Raw genomic sequence first — 19164 nt, 5'->3', positions numbered from 1 at the left:
GAGTTCAGGGTCAAGTCTATAAAAAAGTTCTCTAGGCTAGGTGTGTCTGGCCCTAGCTGCTTGGGAGGCTGGGCAGGGAGATTGCTTAAGGCCAAAAGTTGGAGGCCAGCCTTGGTAGAATCGGGAGGCTCCACTATAATGCTTCCAGAAAGTTATGACTGTGCATTTCTCTTCCCTCCTCCTCCTCCTCCTCCTCCTCCTCCTCCTCCTCTTCCTCCTCCTCCTTGAGTATGTGTGAGCGGGCATGATGTACCCCATGCATTCTTAGGACAGCCCATGAGGTTGGGCCTGTGTATGTGATGTGATCATAGCCCTGTGTGGTCTTTTCTAAGGGTGAGTCCTTTCACAGGTGCAGTGTGCAGGGCCATGTGGAACACCAAAAGTGGTCAGTGCTATATGTCTGGCTGAGCTGCCCATCCAGAGCCAGGGTCCTTAGTCCCCTTTTGGGTGGGACTATGTTTGCTAATGACTGAGGTCCTGGTTTCACTCCTGTCTGAGACTTCTTCAGGTTTCTCTGCCAGATGCATGCCTTGGGGTCACCCACTGGGGAAGAAATCATGCTCTGTCTGCTATGGGTCTTTGGCACTGGGATAGAGATGTGGACTCCTTTGAGCTGATCCTCGATCAAGGATTCTGTGTGAGGCCTCTGCCTCTGCTGCCCATGTGCAGGCAGTGCTCTGTGTGGCTGTTGGTCACCCTGCATGTGATCTGAGCAGTTGATGGGCATTGGTTGGGGCAAGTCCAGGAGGGGTTGAAACAGCCTCCCACACCTTTCTTTGTAACTCTTGTTGAGATGGTATTTGGAAGCCACAGAACAGAGCATTTATTTTGTTTCTTCACACAGGGTCTTTCCATGTTGTCCTGACTCTCATGGAATTCACTTTGCAGACCAGACTGGCCTTGAACTCCTATCTCTGCCTCCTGAGTGCTTGGATTAAAGGGGTGCACCACCATGTCCAACCTGCCTGCTGTTGGCTTGCTTCCTCCTACCCCTTTCCTTAATAGGGTCTCTCTGTGTAGCCTTGGTTGGCCTTGAACTCACAGAGATCCACCTGCCTCTGTCTTTGCTGCTGTGACTAAATGCTAGCACTACTGCCCCTAACCACTGGGTGCTGTTGTGGAAGAAATGAGCTGCTGTGGTTTGGTGACAAGGGCTGGGTGCAGTGGCACATGTCTGTGACCTCAGTAGCCAGGAGGCCATTAAGCATTTCAGGTTAGCCTGGTCTACAGTGATGATCCTGCTCACAAATCCAAAAATGACTGAAGTTGCTCAGCAAGTGTTTGCAAGGTTTACTGCTCCATCCCTAGCACTGGGAAAGAAAAAAAGGCAAAATGTCTTAGGCACTCAGAAGTGGATTCCTGGTGCTGCACCATATGTGGGCTGTCCTTTTACAAAAAGACCAGCATTTTTCATGAACCCTGCTCCCGGGGGTTTTCCCAGCATAGTCCTTCTCTTTCCAGGTGCCTGCGTGCCTATCCCTTTCCTAGGAACCAGTGAACGCCCAGGGCATGGACACAGCTGAAAGAACCTGCTCCTCTTAGTCTGTAAGCTCAGGACTGAGTAGGCCCATACATAGTAGGCCCAACAAAACTCGAGTGTAGCCTGGTTGGTTCTCAGTAAGTTGGGAACCCTGAAAGTCCCAGCACTTGGGAGGTAGAGACAGGAGAGCCTTAGAAAGCCAAGGATTGGGGTTATTGTGTGGTTGTTGGAGGGCTTGCAGAGCATGGGGGAGGCCATGGGTTCTCTCCTGAGTGTACAGGCCCACACCAGCACACGTGTGTTGGTGTTTTTTGCTGACAGCACTAGGGCTGAAACCTCACCTTGTGCATGGCCAACAAGTGTCTGCTGAGTCGTGTACAAACCAGGCCCTCTGTAGAGGCCTCCGGCTGATACCATCCAGGGCTGCTCTAGGCCAAGTGGATTCTTTTGCTCTTCTCCCCTCTTCTCTCTCTTTTCTGTCCCCTGACAAACAAACAAAAACCCAGGGTTTGTCTGTGTAGTCCTGGAACTCACTCATAGACTAGGCTGGCCTTGAACTCACAGAGATCTTCCTGCTTCTGCCTCCTGAGTGCTAGGATTAAAGGTGTCTTTTTTTTTTTTTTTTAAAGATTTATTATATATAAGTACACCGTAGCTGTCTTCAGACACCAGAAGAGGGCATCAGATCTCATTCCAGATGGTTGTGAGCCACCATATGGTTGCTGGAATTTGAACTTAGGACCTCTGAAAGAGCAGTCAGTGCTCTTAACCACTGAGCCATCTCTCCAGACCCTTCTTTTTTCTTTATTAAAAATGTTCTTAATTTTCTGTGTATGGTTGTGTTACCTGCTTGTGTGACTGCACCATGTCTGTGCAATGCCTGTGGAGGCCAAAAGAGGGTATCTTATCCACTGAAGCTGGAGTGGCAGGCTGTTGTGAGCCACTGTGTGTGTGTGTGTGTTTTCTGGGAATTGAACCTGGGTCCTCTGCTAGCACAGCCAGTGCTCTAACCACCTAGCTGCCTCTCCAGCTGCAAAGCATTTCTAAGACCTTTCTGAGTCTAAGCTTGTGGTGACCCAGTGCTGTGCTTACTTGCGCCAGAGCTGTGACAGCCACCTGGGCTGAGCACCAGAGAGTGGCTCAGGCATGGAGTCACATGTCTAGGCCCTGCCTTTCCAGCAGCATTGAGTCAGTTCCTAGTCTCCAAAGCAAGCCAGGCCGCCATCTCACTCCCGGGTGCTCAGGAATGGCTTGGGTGACCTTGGGACGAGGGTGATCCTGAAGAAATGGTATACTAGGTATTCACAGCTGATGGAGCACATGGAAGTGTGTGTGTGGGTGTCTCTGTCTTTCTGCCTGCTTGCCTGTGCATGCATCCATACACAGGTTCTCTGGTGCCTTTGTTGTTACAGTGAGAAAGAAGAGTTGAAGCTTTGGGTGATAACGTGTCTGCCTCGCTGCTGTGTGTCGTCTCTGGGCAGATGTGTACAGTTTATTGCTTTATCCCAGACAGATAGGGCATCAGCCACAGATGACAGAATTGGTCCCATAGACCTTTGAGTTCACTAGGGTTACTTATTGAGTGTGGGTGACTCAAAGGCAGCTTGGGGCGCCCTCTGCTAGCAGCCTGGTTCAGTCTTCTTTCCCTAGCACTTGTGAGTCATGGAAATTTCATGCACCTCCTCAGCCACACAGACTTCATGAGCCTTCCTACCATGAACACCCCTTGACTCCCACCTATCTTAAGTGGGCTCATCTCCAGACAACCACAGCAGGAGATTGTCTAGAAACTTAGGGCTGTGAAGCACACTGGGAGCCCACATCAGCATTCAAGGGCTACTTGTCTGTTCCCTCTCATCTGTGTATAACCTGTGGCTGTGCTGGACACAGCACTGAGTCCACACTGGGCAGCAGAGGTGATGGCCAGGACTCAATAGAGAGGGGACCTGGCCATGGCTCTCATGAGGCAGACCTATAGCCTTTATCATTCTTCAGTTGCCTTCATTACCATGTAGTGCTCTTCTCCCTTGGAGCTGGGGCTGTGCAAAGTCAGTGTGCAGTGGATGTGAAGGGCAGGAAGCTCATAGGGTCACTGGCCAGCCCAGGAAGGTGGAACACTGTGCCTCCTGCTTCCTTGGCCTTCCTCCTCTCTCTGTTGCTTTCTGTATTTGGTATCCTTGTGTTTCATCTTATGGTGACAGATTTGAGAGCTGGTCCTGAGTAGTTGTGTTAGAGCTAGGCTTGATCTCAGGCACAGTACACATGCTGTCCAGCGGATGTGCTGTCGGTTTCTCATTTTGTAGGTGGGAATGCTGGCTCAGTGGGACTCTAGGATCTGCCTACACCCATCAGGTTTGCAGGGAGACAGAGCTCTGAGTCAGGCTCCAGCTCTGAGGAATGAGTTGAGTCAGCATCTCTGTGTGGTCCAGGTGCTGTGGGTGTACATCATAGAACAAGATGAGTTGGGACCAACTGTACAGCCTTTTCTCTTTCAGGACAAGCACCATGATGCTGCTCATGAGATTATCGAGACTATCCGGTGAGTACTGTGTGGGGTGAACACTGGGGTTAGGACCTGCTGCCTGAGGTTCCCAGCACTCCGAGTGTGCTGTCCTCACTGGGACCTCTCAGGAAGTGGCAGGAGCAGCTCTGGTCGAGGCATCAAGTTGCAGGGCAGCTCGCCGCATGTGTGTCTGGGAAAACCTCAGATGTTTGTCCCTTCCATAGTGGGGATGGGCCAGCATTCACATGTGCAGCCTTTGAGCTGCTGCCTCTTGTGAGATGGAACTTGGAAAGTCTCTGTGTCCCCTTTCTTCACTAGTTCCTACCTTTGGATTGTAAGGACCACTAAGGCCTGATGTTACTGAATAGGGCCTCCTTCCTGTGACACCTGCAGAGGCATGGTGGCAGGGCAGCTCCTGTTGGGATGGATCTGCGGCCTTCTCTCTGAGGCTTCTGCCCTCTGCAGCTCTTGTGATACTGGGCATGGGTTCCTGGGGAAGCCCTGGCAGACTGTGGAGACTGGACTTGTAGATTACCATTGAGTGTTGAGGTGGGAGGCCAGTGAATTGTGTATAGCGCTAGTGTGGAGACCTGAGCTTCATCTCTGGAAGCCATGAGTGGAGATGGAAGGAGGAGGGGCCAGCTGCACATGTTCTCTGACCCCTACGTGTTCTGTGATACATGTCACCCCATCTCGTACATGCACAAGTCAACATGTACCTAACCTCCACCCCTGTGTACAAATAGTAACTAAGAAGGCTCACCCACGCCCTTGCCAACCATCTGTCTAAGCTTCCAGGAAGCGCATTTGGTAGAAGAGTGTATCTGACTGGAAGAGCGAAGCTGGCTGGGCTTGTGCACTGGCACCCAGCAGAGAACTTGGGAGGCAGAGGCAGGAGCATCTCTGATTTTGAGGCCAGCCTGGTTTGCAGATTGGTCTCCATAGTTAGGACAGTCAAGGTTGTCTCTAGAGAAACTGTCTGGAGGGTGGGGAGTTGTATCCCAGGCTGGTTTTGGGTGGCCTTGAACTCCTGATCTTCCTGCCAAGGTTTGTCCCTTTCCTCAGAGTTTTTTTTAATAGTACTTGTGTGTGGTTGATTTGTCTATGTTCACACATACCGCACACATTGTGGGGGCAGAGGGTAGCTTTGTGGAATTGCTTCTTCTTGTGTAGGTTCCAGGATTGAACTTGGGTTGTTGGTTTTGTGCCGCAGTTGCTTTTTACCCACTGAGCCATTTTGCTACCCCCCACCCCCACCCCCCCTTTTTTTTTTTTTTTCTTGGAGAAAGGTCCCATTATGTAGCCCAGAATGGCCTCCAATTTGGAACCTTTATGCCTCAGCCCACCCAACAGTACTGGATTGGCTGGCTTGTACCACTGAACCTGGCTAATATTTTACTTTTTACCATAATACATGGATTTATTTCTTTTTCAAGTGCTGCCAACATTGACCTTGCCTCAAAATTTATGTGATTTCTCAATAGCTCCTCATGAAATTGCACAGTAACTCTCTCTCTCTCTCTCTCTCTCTCTCTCTCTCTCTCTCTCTCTCTCTCTCTCTCTCTCTCTGGCTGAGACTAACACACCTTTGTGTTCCTTTTCAGATGGGTCTGTGAAGAAATTCCAGATCTCAAACTGGCCATGGAGAACTATGTTCTGATCGACTACGACACCAAAAGGTGAGCAGGAGGGGTCAAGGTCAAGGGGGCTGCTGACTCCGCCCACATAGCTCACACCCCTGCCAGCAGGCTGTCTATGCTTCCCGGAAGCTCTCTGGGTGAGAGAGTGTATCTGGCAGGAGTATCCCTGGGAACTCCCACACTGTACAGTTGAATTGACATGTGGGAAATTACCAGGGCAGGTGAGGGGCTACTGGCCTTTGGATAGCAGCAGGTCCTGCCAGAATCTGTGTTGATGGCCTCCCCTTGCCTCTTTGGGTGTTGGGTAAGGCCAATTCTTGACCCACCCAGCACCTCTCCCCCTGAACAGAGAGTGGGTGGAGAAGCAAAGGCATCCCTGGAATGCTACCTGGAGCCAGGTTTGTTTTTCTTTGAGAAAGGATAGCCCAGGCTCCACCTCCTGCTCAGAGCCTGCTCATTCTTGACTCTGCCTGAAAAGATTTGGCCTGTAACCTCAGTATTAGAAAGGATTCTTGATGCTAGCCAGCCTTAGTGGCAATGGGACAGTCCACTGGCTGGGTTCCTACCCTGTGACTAGCTAGCATCTGGGTGTAAGTGGATTGGAGTGTACTCTTGCCCCAAGGCAGGAGCCTCTGTCCTTGTTGAGTTGAGATAATCTTAGCCTCCATTTCACTACCTCTGTAAAACTCCTACAGGGGAACCCCAGGCTTTTCTACCTTACCTAGCCTGTCCTCAGACTCCTGGGCTCACTCTCATGACCCAAATTCCAAGTAGCTGGGACTGCAGTTTGGAAAAGCCACGCTCTGTTGTATGGCTGCTGCTGCCCTGGGTTCCTTTTAAGAGAAAGAAAGCTGCAAGACACTGACAGGGCCATTCCAGGTTCATACTGGAACACAGTGCTGGAGCATCAGGTGCCATTCTGTGACTCCCTTGCATGGGGAGGAGGAGGCTGTCTGTGTATCTTAGTGTTCCAGAGCATCCTCTCCTCATCATGAGGCTGGGTTCTTTGGGCATTTAGGACCTCTCTGAACATATGTGGTGTAGAGTGATACCCCCGTCCCTAGAACTGTGCTTCTGCTGCCTGGTGTTGAGAATGCGTAGGGGTCTTCTCAGAGAAGTCAACTAATTGAGGTCCTGCCCCATGTATTCGAGGCTGGCTTGCAGGCTCAGTCCATTATCATTAAGGTGGGAACATGGCAGCGTCCAGGCAGGCATGGTGCAGAGGAGCTGAGAGTTCTACATCTTCATCTGAAGGCTGCTAGTGGAAGACTCATTGCCAGACAGCTAGGATGAGGGTCATAAGCCCACATCCACAGTGACACACCTACTCCAACAAGGCCATACCTCTAAACAGTGCCACTCCCTTGGCCAGGCATAGTCAAACCATGACACTAGGTTATCCACCTCATTTGAGAAGCTCTCATTTTCAGTGCTGCACGCGCCAACCCTGCCCCTTCTGCCTTAGAAGGATGGGGAGCTCAGGACCTCGTTAGGAGCTCATTAGCTTCTGAACCATCTCCCCAGCCCTAGCCCAGGTGTTCGTTATGACTTACTTGCTCTTTAAGTTCTTTATCTAAGTGACACAGTCTGTGGAATTGACATGTAAAGTGGAGCTACCTAATAACACACACTCTCTCCTTCCATTTTCAGTTTTGAAAGCATGCAGAGGCTGTGTGACAAATATAACCGGGCCATCGACAGCATCCACCAGCTGGTAAGTGGCTCCTCACTAGAGAGGTTGCCCACTCTCATTGGGTTTGCCTAGTTAGTGCTGACTCCTGGGCCTCCCAGGGCAGCCAAGTGCTAGGACCTCCTACCGTCTGTGAAAGAGTAGCAGAGAGAGCGGTTGGCATGGTGAGGCAGGGGAGGGGAGTCAAGTGGCAGGACATCAAGACCCGGCTGGCACTGGCTGGCTTCCTCAAGTAGCTTTTTGGGGTCATTGATGCTACACAGACAGATCCTTGACCTGTGCCTATCCCTATTTGCTGCCACGGTGGTGTGCTGCTCACAGCAGGTCTGCGTAAAGCTGTGCTGCCTGCCTCCATTGACAAGCTGAATGCAGGCAGCAGAGCTCGGCCACTGAGCATGCAGGGCAGGAGCTTTTTAGAAGGCACAGGTGTCTCTGCACTGGGGCTTTTAGCAGGCACCTGGCTGTTGTGGGGTTCTGTGGTATCGGGGAACACTTCTGTGAAGAACATAGCTGTCTAGAGAAGCTGGGGCTGGCACAGGGTGGCTTTTTGAGTCCTTGAGCTAAGATGGTGCAGCTCTGCCATCACCACTGCCACCTTACCATAGGACATGCCAGCTGAATCAGCTGCACTACAGTTCCTGCAGCAGGAGGGCTGGGACCTCAAGTGCTGTGGCTGGCAGAGTGTCCATATTCACAAGACCAGGGGTAAGGTGAGCTGTCTCAGGGCTTTACTGCTGTGAACAGACTCCACGATCAAGGCAAATCTTATAAGGACATCATTTAATTGGGGCTGGCTTACAGGTTCAGAGGCTCAGTTCACTATCATCAAGGCAGGAGCATGGCAGCATCCAGGCAGGCGTGGTGCAGGAGGAGCTGAGAGTTCTACATCTTCATCCATAGGCAGTCAGGAGCAGACTCTTTTCCAGGCAGCTAGGAGGAATGTCTTAAGCCCACCCTCACAGTAACACACTTCTAGACAAGGCCACACCTCCTAATAATGCCACCCCCTGGGCCAGATATCTTCACCCCACCACAGGAGCCCTTCTTTGATTTGGTGGCTCAGATCAGATAAGAGCCTGGGTGTGTCTGGGTGCACTTGCAGGGCCAGCCAGACTTGTGTTCAGGAGCCCTCCCTGTTTTCTTTTCCCTGTGACTACAGGGTCTGAGGTATACACTGGGAGAGGACATACCTGCCAGGGAGCCTGGAGTCAGGAGGCGCTTGGACAGGGTAGCCCTGGCTGTCCTGTAACTCAGTCTGTAGAACAGGCTGGCCTCAATTCAGAGATCCACCTGCCTCTGCCTCCTAAGTGCTAAGTTAAAAGCATTTGACTCCAGTTGCCTGGCAATCTTTTGGGTTTTTGTTTGATTCAGGATTTTACCATGTAGTCCGGGCTGGTCTTGAAGTAACAGTGTTCCTCCTGCCTCAGCCTCCTGAGCTTTGGGTGCCAGGCAGGTGCTGTTGGCTGCTGTTGATGTAATGGGTCATGTTCACTCTTGTCTCCAGTGGAAAGGCACCACACAGCCCATGAAGCTGAATACTCGGCCGTCCAATGGGCTCCTGCGGCACATCCTGCAGCAGGTATACAACCACTCTGTCACCGACCCAGAGAAGCTTAACAACTATGAGCCCTTCTCCCCTGAGGTATATGGGGAGACCTCCTTTGACCTGGTGGCCCAGATGATTGATGAGATCAAGATGACTGAAGATGACCTGTTTGTAGACCTGGGCAGTGGTGAGTGTCTCACATGGTCTTTGAGCAGGCCTTGGCTCCCTTAGTGTACCCGAGGCTGCGCATGAGTCCTGAAGGGTCTTTTCACAGAGGACACTGGCTGAGCTGAGGCTCCTGGCAGTGCCGGTGCTTCCTGCTCAGGCTACCCACCCAGAGCCCTCTGCCCTGCTGGCTCCGTTCCCTTGCACCAGCTTGTGGCCTAGTGGCTCTTGGGTCAGACCCTGACATGTGCTCACAGGCAGCAGTGAGGCTGGGCTGCCTGCGTGGTTGTGGTAATGATGATGTTCACTTTGGGGTCATGTCCTAGGGTTTACTGCTGCGATGAAGTGCCATGACCAAAAGCAAGCTGGGGAGGGAAGGGTTTGTTGGCTTACACTTCAGATCAGAGTTTATTACCGAAGGGCGTCAGGACAGGAACATGGAGGCAGGAGCTGGTGTGAGGCCATGGAAGGTGCTGCTTGCTGGCTTGCTCCCCATGGCTTTCTCAGTCAGCTTTCTGTCTTTATTCTTTCTTCCTCCCTCCCTCCATTTCTTGTTTTTTTTGTTTTTTTTTTTTAATATTTTTTCAAGATTGATTTATTTATTATGTACACTGTAGCTGTCTTCAGACACACCAGAAGAGGGCATCAGATCCCATTACAGATGATTGTGAGCCACCATGTGGTTGCTGGGATTGAACTCAGGACCCCTAGAAGAACAGTTAGTGCTCTTAACTACTGAGCCATCTCTTCAGCCCCTTTCTTGTTTTTTTTAAGTGTAGCCTTGGCTGTCATGGAACTCTGTTTGTAGACCAAGCTAGCTTCAGACTCAGATCTACCTGCCTCTGCCTCCGAGGACAGGCACTAAAGGTGTGCAGCATCACTCTCAGCCTGCATCTTTCCTATAGAGCCAGGGCCACCACAGTGGGCTGGGTCCTCCCCTATCAATCACTAATTGAGAAACAACCAGATCTATGGAGGCATTTTTTCAATTGAGAAGGTTCCTTCCTTCCAGGTGTCAAGTTGACATAAAACTGCCGCCGGCCATCTCTCTTGTACCTGATGGAGCAAGATAGAGAGGCTGGCAAAGACACAGTTGCTCTCTCCAGCTCTTTTAGAAGCTGCTAATCCAGCTAAGAGGGTTGAACCTCCTGGATCCCTAACCTTTCAGAGCCCCTCCTGAGGCACTGTGGCTTTGGAGCTCACTCTAATAACACTGTGGCAGGGATGCCTTCCAGTCAGGCCTGCGCTTGTGTGTCATATGTGACTTTTCTACCCTGTGGTTCCTAGCAGCATGCTATTTATTACTGAAAGAAAACACTGGCCAGGACAGTCAGGTGGCCCCTGTGTACTGCTGTGTACCTTCTCTGCTCAGGGCCAGCAGGTGCCAGTCACCAGCTATTGCAGCCGCTGAGGTTTCCCAACCGGAGGTGTTAGGTCAGGGCACCTGCCGACCTCAGTAGTTACAGCTGTGCAGGTGACTCAGGTGAAGAAGGGCCTTTCTGAGGGCCATCTCTATGTGGGAACAGCCAGGCTCTGCCAAACTGCTAAGGATTACAGCTTTACACATGGCATTGTGGGTACTTGAGCGGCCCAGGCATCCTCTGGTGGGAGGTCTGTGCCTTTGAATGGCTCTCTTTCTGACACCAAGGGACATTGTCATGTGGCTGAGGCCACTGGGTCTCTGGAGGTCACACAGACTCTGACGTGTGTCTCTCTGGCTGAAGGTGTGGGGCAGGTTGTCCTTCAGGTTGCTGCGGCCACCAACTGCAAACATCACTATGGAGTGGAGAAAGCGGACATCCCAGCCAAGTACGCGGAGGTGAGCAGTCACATGTGCTTGCCACTTTAGGGCTTCCCTGCAGGCTGCAGGATAAGCACACTGTGTAGTCCTAGTGGGAATGGCCACCTCCTCATGGAGAGAGGATGATCTCCTATGAGTTGTCAGGGCACATTCCTGTGGGTGTGCCCCAACCCCTGTTCCACCCAGGATGGGGTTCAGCCTTGCTAGGACTGAATGATCTAGGAGAGAATGATCTTGGGGCTCTATTGAAGGGTTGGGAACTTTGTGACTCTGCCATGGCCCTTCCTCTGGTTGCTCCCTCCATGTACCCTGCAGCAGAGTCACTGTAGATAGGTACCGTTATATTGTTCAGTATCATCTTGCGGAGCCTTTGGACCTTCCACTGTCTTGACTTCCCTTAGTTTGTAACACACTGTATGCTTTTTCCCCTCAGACCATGGACCGAGAGTTCAGGAAGTGGATGAAATGGTATGGAAAAAAGCATGCAGAATACACAGTGAGTGCCATCGCTCCATGCCCTCGGCCTCTGTCCAGCCCAGCCCCTTTCCCTTCCTGTCCTAACCACAATCAGTTTTGCCTAGTGATCGTATATGGCTCTCTGTGACAGCGAGTGCAGCTGCAGCAGCTGGCTGTAGAGCCTCAGCTGAGTCCTGTTCTTCCCTGCTTCCCTGGCCGGGGCACCTACCCTTAGACAGTACATGCTGACCATGGACCACGGCAGAAGATGCTTAGTTTGGTAGAGCTGAGACCCACCAGACTGGGCAAGCACTTCTCTGCTGAATGTACCCCGGTGTAGCCTGTGGTGTTAAGGGTCTAAGGGTTAGGACCCTTGGGATGCAGAGATCTGGTTAGGCCATCTTGTGGGCCCGCTGGGAGGGGCAACCTGCAGTGATTTTCTGTCATGTCTTTGCAGTGGGTGGCTGACACCCACTCTCTTCTGCTCTCCTTTGTCTGTTACCCTTCCTGGAATGTGACTTAAGAGCTGTGCAGTGAACCCAGCTCATCCACGCTTCTTGGTGAAAGTCAGAGTTCCTGAGACTGTGCTTTCTTCATGTGCCTTAACTGTGATGACATCTTGTACCTCTGGTGGGGGCCTGGCTGGAAGCAGGACTCAAGGAAAGGATGCTTCTTGAGGTCTTGGTGTCTATAAGGCACAGCCTGGCAGCAGGGATAGAGTGACTGTGGCTGGGCCTCTGCTTGTATCCACTCCTGTTCCCATGGAACCTCCAGAAGGCTGCATAGGCCCCTGCCTGCCTGTGCAGGGCTACGGCTTTGGTGTTGTGTCTGCTTGGCAAGCTGTGAGCGTTGCCTTTTGCTACTCAGAAGCAGGCAGGAGAAAAGCCAGGAGAGCCTAAAAATAGCTCAGAACTGCCTCATGCCAGAGATGCTGCCTCCCATCATGCAGTGCCTCATGCTGAGGCCATCTTGTCTGCTCACCTGCTCCCTCTAGTGGCTGAATGGAGCCTGGCTCTTCCCAACCCATACCAGCTTCCAGGCAGGGCTTCTGAGGCTTCCCTCTCTCATCCTCCAAGGGCCCTAATCCAGTTTGGGGCAGACATTGGACCATATTCAACTCTGCTGACTGTGCCTCTTCACATTCTTGGTCTTGATGACGTCAAGTGTTTAGAGTATACCTGACTTTGTGTCACCCTGGCAACCACTGTTGTACAGTATATAAGCAGTTCCTCTCAGAGGTGCTTCTGGACTGGGACTACTGGCCCTGGAGGATAGTGGAAAGTAGCACATGACTCCTGGGATGCTGGCCGCAGCTTGCCCTGTCATGGGAGTTGAGTGTGCCAAGGTGTCCCATAGGGAGTGTGTCTGGGACTGTATCTGGGTCTTAGCACCTCCCTTCATATGTGCTCCCAGCTAAGAGAGTGGGTTCTTGCAGTGGCTGAATCTATGTCTTGCATGGCAACTTTGGTCTCACCCACTGTAACCTTTCCTGGCCTTTTCCAGGCTTTTGTGTTTTCTGTCTTCACCCCCCCTCATTTCATAGATGCTGGCCTGATGTGCGCTCCTCCCCTCCCCTCCCTTCCCCTCCCCTCTTACCTTCTCTGTGCTGGTAGCCATGTGTATGATACTTCCTGGGGAAACATGTTTCCCAGATAGGGAACTAACAATGTCCAACTTGGTGAACTGTTTTATTGGGGTTACTTACAGGAGTATGGGTGAGGGGTTACATAGAGAAACAAATGACAGCTGCATCCCCAAGGCCCTCCAGCTGGGAACCTGGAGCACACCGCACAGCCTGCGGGCAGTGTGACAGGCTGGACAGTGTCCTTTCCAGGCGGCTCAGGTCTGAGTCTCTCCCTGGCAGCTCAGCAGGTTGACCGGTGTGACAGCGTCTTTTAGCGAGCCACCCTTCTTGCTTATATCTGCTTGGAGAGGCAGGGCACAGCACCCATGCTCAGTTTCAAGGATCTCTTGACTGAAGGGGCTTCCCCGCTAAGATTTCCCATTGAGCAGCATTTATTCAGGCCTGAGCTTTCATCCCTGGCCATAGATTAGCTGTCTGCCCAGGCTTCCTTGTCTGCCAGGACAGCACTAGGACCTGCAAGGGAAGAAATGCTGGCTTTACACTTGACATGGCGGCAGGGTGAGGTCTGTTCTGAACAGTGGCCTTCTAAAGCCATAGCAGGCACGCATCAGATTCCTGGAGTAGAATTAGCCTGATGCTATTCCTACAGCTGCAGCACCAGGACCCAGCTGTCAGCCACGGGTGAGGCCCACAGAGGAGCCAGGGAGACCATCAGGGCATGCAATACTCTCCCTGGAAGTCTCAAAACACACTGTAGGGTGTTCTCATCCAGAAACTCAAAAACCCAGCACCCAAGGTGTAAGTGAACATGCAGCTTAGCTCCATCAGCTTAGGCTGCATGCAGTGCAGCGATGGCGCAGGCCCTTGGTTTCTGGCTCTAGTAGTTTAGATTGGAAGCCTCCTCCTGTTGGGGAGTTGGGAGTCCCAGAGGCCAGATCCCCAAGGACCCAGAGATTGCCCTGCATTTTGGGGGCTGGATTTAAGCCTTCTTCCCCAATGCCTGGCTATGTACAACAGAGCAAAGAAGAGTCAGAAGGTCATTGAGGGGCACAGATGCAGGCCTGACCTGGGGATGTGCTCAGGCTGTTCAGCCCATAGGGCTGTGCTGTCCAGGCCTGTTCTGCACGTGGTTCCTCTCTGCTCAGAGGACAGAGGCCTTGCAGGTACTCCTGGGTAGGTTTAGCCTTGTCCTAGCAAGGTGGCTCTGAACCTGCACCTCTATGGGTACCCCATCACTCCACAGAACGTGGGGCCTCCATTGTGGGCTTTGGCCATGACCCCATGCATGGTTAACATGCCTGTCTCCCCTCAGCTCTTGATACTCTTAAGTCCCAAACTGTCCTGTAGTACCTCAGAGCCTCACTCTGATCATTGCCACATGTCCTCCTAGCACATGGACAGGCTATGCTCTATGTCCATCCTTCTGTCTGTCTATCCTTGCAACTCCTGTGACTGGTTTTTCTAGGGCTCATGCCTAGCACCTCAGCAGTGGTCTTCAGAACACAAAATCCGGATTGCTTGGATCCATGACTGTCATGGCTCTGGGCAGTTGGGGTCCCTTCAACACATTTGGGCCTGAAGGAGGTGGAATGACATCATTGCTGACGGACATGGGTGCAGGCAGCAGGCCCACTGCTGGGGACAGTTGTGTGGCAAACCCAAGCTATTCTGAGGCAACCTCATCCTCTACAGGCACAGCCCTGGTGGACAGTGGCAAGGGACAAGGATGGATAGACCAGTGGTTTCTTAGCCACATAGATACGTGTCACATATGTAGGGTCAGCCTGTGTGATGCTGTTCCTCTGGGGACATGGTCCAGGGTGCAGGGAGGGTTGGCTGGCCTCACACAGCACTATGCTTTCTCACCTGGACCCATGCCAGCCTCTTTCTGTCCCTGAGTGGATGCTACTTCCTGCTGGTGTTTAGTCCCTGCTTTCTGTAGAGCTGTCCACTGGCTGTCCACGGTCACCTTCCCACCCTGGACCCAGCTCATTCCATGTCTCTCACAGCAGTTTTGGGAACTGGGTTTGAACCAAGCAAGCCTGTGAGTAAACATGTTCCTTTCTTCCTTAGCTGGAACGAGGTGACTTCCTCTCAGAGGAATGGAGGGAGCGGATCGCCAACACGAGGTACGGCCGGCTGTGGGCTGTGCTGCTGGCTGTGCAGGGACCTCTGACTTGTCCAGATGTGGGCGGCTGCTGTGGAGGGCAGGGTGGGTCTGCTGCTTTAAGGGTGCCAGCCCCTCCTTGACGTTGACCTGGCTGTGGCTACTGTTCTGCCCTTGTCTGTTTGGTTCCACATGGGGTGCAGCAGCCCCCATGCTGGTCCCCTTAAGCATCTGTGCTGTCCTTTTATGGGGTTGGTCTGTCAGGGTTCCTGGTGATTTGGGGCCTCACCCCTGTTTTCTGTGGGGTAGTGCCTGCCTGTCAGTATCTCCCTTTGCTCACCCCCTGTGTCTGCCCCGTCTCTGTGGGCTGCTCTGTCCCTGAACTCTGTCGTAGGAGTGCTTCCAGGAGCTCTCTTTGTTTCAGAAGCACCAATATTCAAAACAGGCTGAGCTGAAGTTTTGGCTCAGGGCTTGCAGCCTCATCTATGGGGCAGTTTGTGCCTGTCTCCTGCCCCTGCTTTCCTGCTTATTCTGCTCAGCTCAGGTGGGTGGACGGGTGGGGCAGCGCCTGGCAGGGACCAGCGGCAGGCTGTGTCCAGGCTGGGACTTGCCATGCACAGCTTCATTTTTACTGAACTGGAACATTGTTTTGCAGTGTTATATTTGTGAATAACTTTGCCTTTGGTCCTGAGGTGGATCACCAGCTGAAGGAGCGATTTGCAAACATGAAGGAAGGTAACGAATCCACAGGCCTCATAGCACTGTCCTCTCCAGGGGGTATGCGGGCACATCAGTCTTCCCTGAGAGGTCCTCACAACCCTTCCTGAGCTCCTAGGCTAAATGGTAAAAGTGGGGCTTGGTGGCCAAAGGCACTTCTACCCCAATATATCCCAGACAGCCAGCAGAGGGTTAAAAGGCTAACCTCAGCGCCAAAGCAGGGCTCTTTGTGAGCTTATGGTATATCTGTACATGTTTGTACCTGACTGCTTCAGAATGAGGGGTTGCATAGAGCACACACTGCCCCTTGTGGAGGGCCAGGGCTGTCTGTACTGCACACTGTTGAGTGGCAGGGAGCAGGGATACCCACCCTTTACTTTATTTACAGCCTCTTAGTTGTCACAGATATGCCAACTTTCTCCTCTGGGATCTGTCCATAGCCTCCCCCAGGCTTTGAGAATTAGTTACTTTGGGTACTGGGAATGCACCTAGGGCCTTGCATGCTCAGCAGACACCCCCACTGAGCATCAGCCCTGCCTTATTTCCCTTCTGCATCGCTTCATTGGTGGTTTGAGACAGGATCCCACTCTAGGTAGGGTCTAGCTGAGGCGCAGGCCAGTGCTCAACTCGATCACTGCACCACCACATCAGCCTCTGTCTCAGTGCTGCCTGTGAGTTTGGGAGTCATCCGCCCTTGTCTACCACCTGTCTCCTAAGGGCCAGTGAGCCCAGTTGTCAGGTCAGCAGGCTCTGATGGCATAGCCAGCCCCAGCCTTCAGTGGCAGTGCTCTGACCTTTCCCATGCCTGAAGAAAGCCACGTTCCACTGGTGACCGCTGCTGTGATCTTCTTTCTCCCTGTGCTCTCTACTGTAAAATACCGTGGGCAAGAACAGCCCGTGGAGGGCAGCTGATGACAGTCCAGCATCACAGGGAGTCAGGGCATAAATTCAAAGTGGTAGTCATGGCGGAAGAGCTCAGGACCCTTGCCAGGCCCTCCCACGCCAACCCAGAAGGTGCCCCTTGCACTTGCACAGGCCGGTCTGATGGCCGCATTTTCTCAGTTGACGTCCTCTCTTCCTAGATGGCCCTAGTCTGTGTCAAGTTGACAAAACTATTCAGCACAGAGACCTAGCTGTGGGTGTTCCTGGGTCATTGCTTCACTGCTTAGGGAAGCCCAAGGTGTGCTGGCCAGCCTGGCCTGTGTCCTTTCTGCTTGATGCCATTAGTCATTGCTGTTTTCCCACACAGTGGAGACAATCCTGACCTTGTTCTGGCCTGGCTGGGCTTTTGTGCTGGTGGACAGCACTCAGAAAGCAGGACTTTGAGTGGAGCTAGAGGCCAGTGCACTACTATCATCAACTTTGTATATGTTTACACGTGCACACATGTGTTTATGTTGAGAGTCCAGGCTATTCCAGAACAGTGTTGCCTCAGCTTCCTGGAGTGACAGTGGCTCTTTGCTTGTGAGCTTATGGGATGTCAGTGCTGGGATGACAGATATGTACCACCATGCCAGCTAGAGTCTTTTGAATGTCTGGGTGTGTAGCTTAGGCCTGTTCTAGCGTTCTGGAGGCCAAGGCAGGAGGCTTAGAACTACTGAGCTGCCCTCACATGATGGTCTATCTCAATCTCCCCTGTCCACCACACGACTTTCTTATATATGGAAAAGAATCTGCTTCATTCATAAAAGTCAGGCTTGGTTTTGTTTTGAGATAGGGTGTCACTATACAGCTCTGATGGTGAGAGAACTCTATGTAGACCAGGCTAGACTACTCTTAGAGATCTGCCCACCTTTGTCTCGGGCTGAGAATAAACAGGCATGCACCTTCACACATAACTACCATGTTCTAAGGTTCTTTCTGTGTGGTTGTCACGAGTTTGAATATAAGTAAACTCTTTGTGGTTTGGTGTGGTTCTTTTTTGCCTCTTGGAACTCGTTTCTGATCCAGTCCCATGTCCTGGTTTCTTTCACATCCCTGGCCTCAAGGACTGCAGTAGCCAGTCAGATTCTCAACCCTGTTTTTAAAAGAGGGATGTTGCTCCTTAGCCTAGTTTTGTCTTCAGACTCTTGCAGTTCCCCACTCTTAGCTACCAGAGTGCTGGGAAAGCCACTGAGTAGCCATGCCTGTAGGTCTTTTCCCAGTGGGTTGTAAGGGAACTGCTGCAAGGCAGCCCCATTACCCAGCTCCTTTTCCTGGTAGCATGTGACTCACAGCAGTCTCCTCCTGGGTTCCACCATGACCCTGTGACCCAGGCACTCCACTGTTACAGTGCAGCAGCAGGTGAGCTTCAGTGGGGTTCATGAGAACTAGCATCTAGGCTGGGACTACTCACTTCTGCTCCAACACATGCCTGAGTTTGTAGTCTGCACTTGTGTGTGTGCATATGTGGGTTTTTCTTACACATGGCAGTGACAGGCTTCTGTGTTGCAGGCGGCAGAATCGTATCCTCAAAGCCCTTTGCCCCTCTGAACTTCAGGATCAACAGCAGGAACTTGAGTGGTAAGCTCTGGGCCCAGTGGTGCACAGGGTGTCCAGCTTCCTGTGCCCAGTCAGATGAGGCTGTGCCTTGCAAGGAGGGTATTCATCTAGTTGCTCCCCAGCCTCTGTCCACTGTATATCTATCATACATGCCCCCCTTTAATATGCTTCTTCAAGAGGAGGTGGTACTCCAAGAAAGGTCTTAGGGTGCAGAGTCCTGTGGCAGTAGCCAGCCTTCCTGTGGGCCTCCCTGGGTTAGGCGACTAGCTCACCTAGCTCAGGGTCTGCATGAATGCTTTGACTCTGTGTGCTCTCGCTTTAATTCTAGCTAATCTCAAAGCCTGACCCGATTTGTGTGGCTTGCTACCTTGTTCCTAAGGGGCCTTGGGTTTTTCCTGTCTCAGTGGCTGGGCAGGCTTTGGGGATGCTGCTCTACAGACTGCCTGTGGGGACATGGTTTGGGCCTCCTGCTGTAGTCCTGATCTGGTGCTCTTCCCATAGACATTGGCACCATCATGCGTGTGGTGGAGCTGTCGCCCCTGAAGGGCTCTGTGTCGTGGACTGGCAAGCCTGTCTCCTACTACCTGCACACCATTGACCGCACCATAGTGAGTCCACACTTGACACCCTACAGAGTGGGAGAGGGTCACAGGCCATGGACCCCGGCAGCTCTGGGTCTTGGTCCTTGGTTTTTCTGCCGAATAGATGTCATAGCAGTTCAAGCCTTGTTACCCGAAGGACTTGAGTCTGTTACCCATTCCCACCTTGTTCACACCAGCCTGCCCCAGGTGTGTACTGGCCTCTCCCTCATGGCTCTCCTTGTGGTCTCTCTTCTTCACCAGAGCTCTTTGTGCGCGACCCTGAATTCTGTTCTCCATGTGGCCTGGTGGCCTCTGGGTTCCTAGAAGCAGCATGCTGACAATTGTGCATTTTGTTGTCTATCCTCCCTCAGTGCTGTGGGAAAGAGGGAGGGCCATGCAAGGCTCCGAAGCT

The 19164-nt window shown here is 52.2% G+C and overlaps 1 protein-coding gene across 4 annotated transcripts in view; it reads left to right on the top strand.

The window, feature by feature from the left end:
- The window catches only part of DOT1L (DOT1 like histone lysine methyltransferase), a 38606-nt gene that overhangs the window by 6257 nt on the left and 13185 nt on the right, over positions 1-19164 (top strand). For all 4 annotated transcript variants that reach the window (XM_080935407.1, XM_080935405.1, XM_080935404.1 and 1 more), the window contains exons 2-11: positions 3976-4019; positions 5588-5662; positions 7274-7337; positions 8818-9046; positions 10749-10843; positions 11259-11321; positions 14940-14995; positions 15629-15708; positions 18124-18192; positions 18673-18779. In XM_080935407.1, the coding sequence (XP_080791533.1) occupies positions 3976-4019; positions 5588-5662; positions 7274-7337; positions 8818-9046; positions 10749-10843; positions 11259-11321; positions 14940-14995; positions 15629-15708; positions 18124-18192; positions 18673-18779 (882 nt within the window). The remainder of the gene's footprint in view (positions 1-3975; positions 4020-5587; positions 5663-7273; positions 7338-8817; positions 9047-10748; positions 10844-11258; positions 11322-14939; positions 14996-15628; positions 15709-18123; positions 18193-18672; positions 18780-19164) is intronic.

The sequence above is a fragment of the Micromys minutus genome (genome assembly GCF_963924665.1).
Source record: "Micromys minutus genome assembly, chromosome: 22".
In the NCBI taxonomy this organism is placed as follows: domain Eukaryota; kingdom Metazoa; phylum Chordata; class Mammalia; order Rodentia; family Muridae; genus Micromys; species Micromys minutus.
The sequence above is the reverse complement of the archived record's forward strand: the minus strand, read 5'-3'. Positions and strand labels throughout refer to the sequence as shown.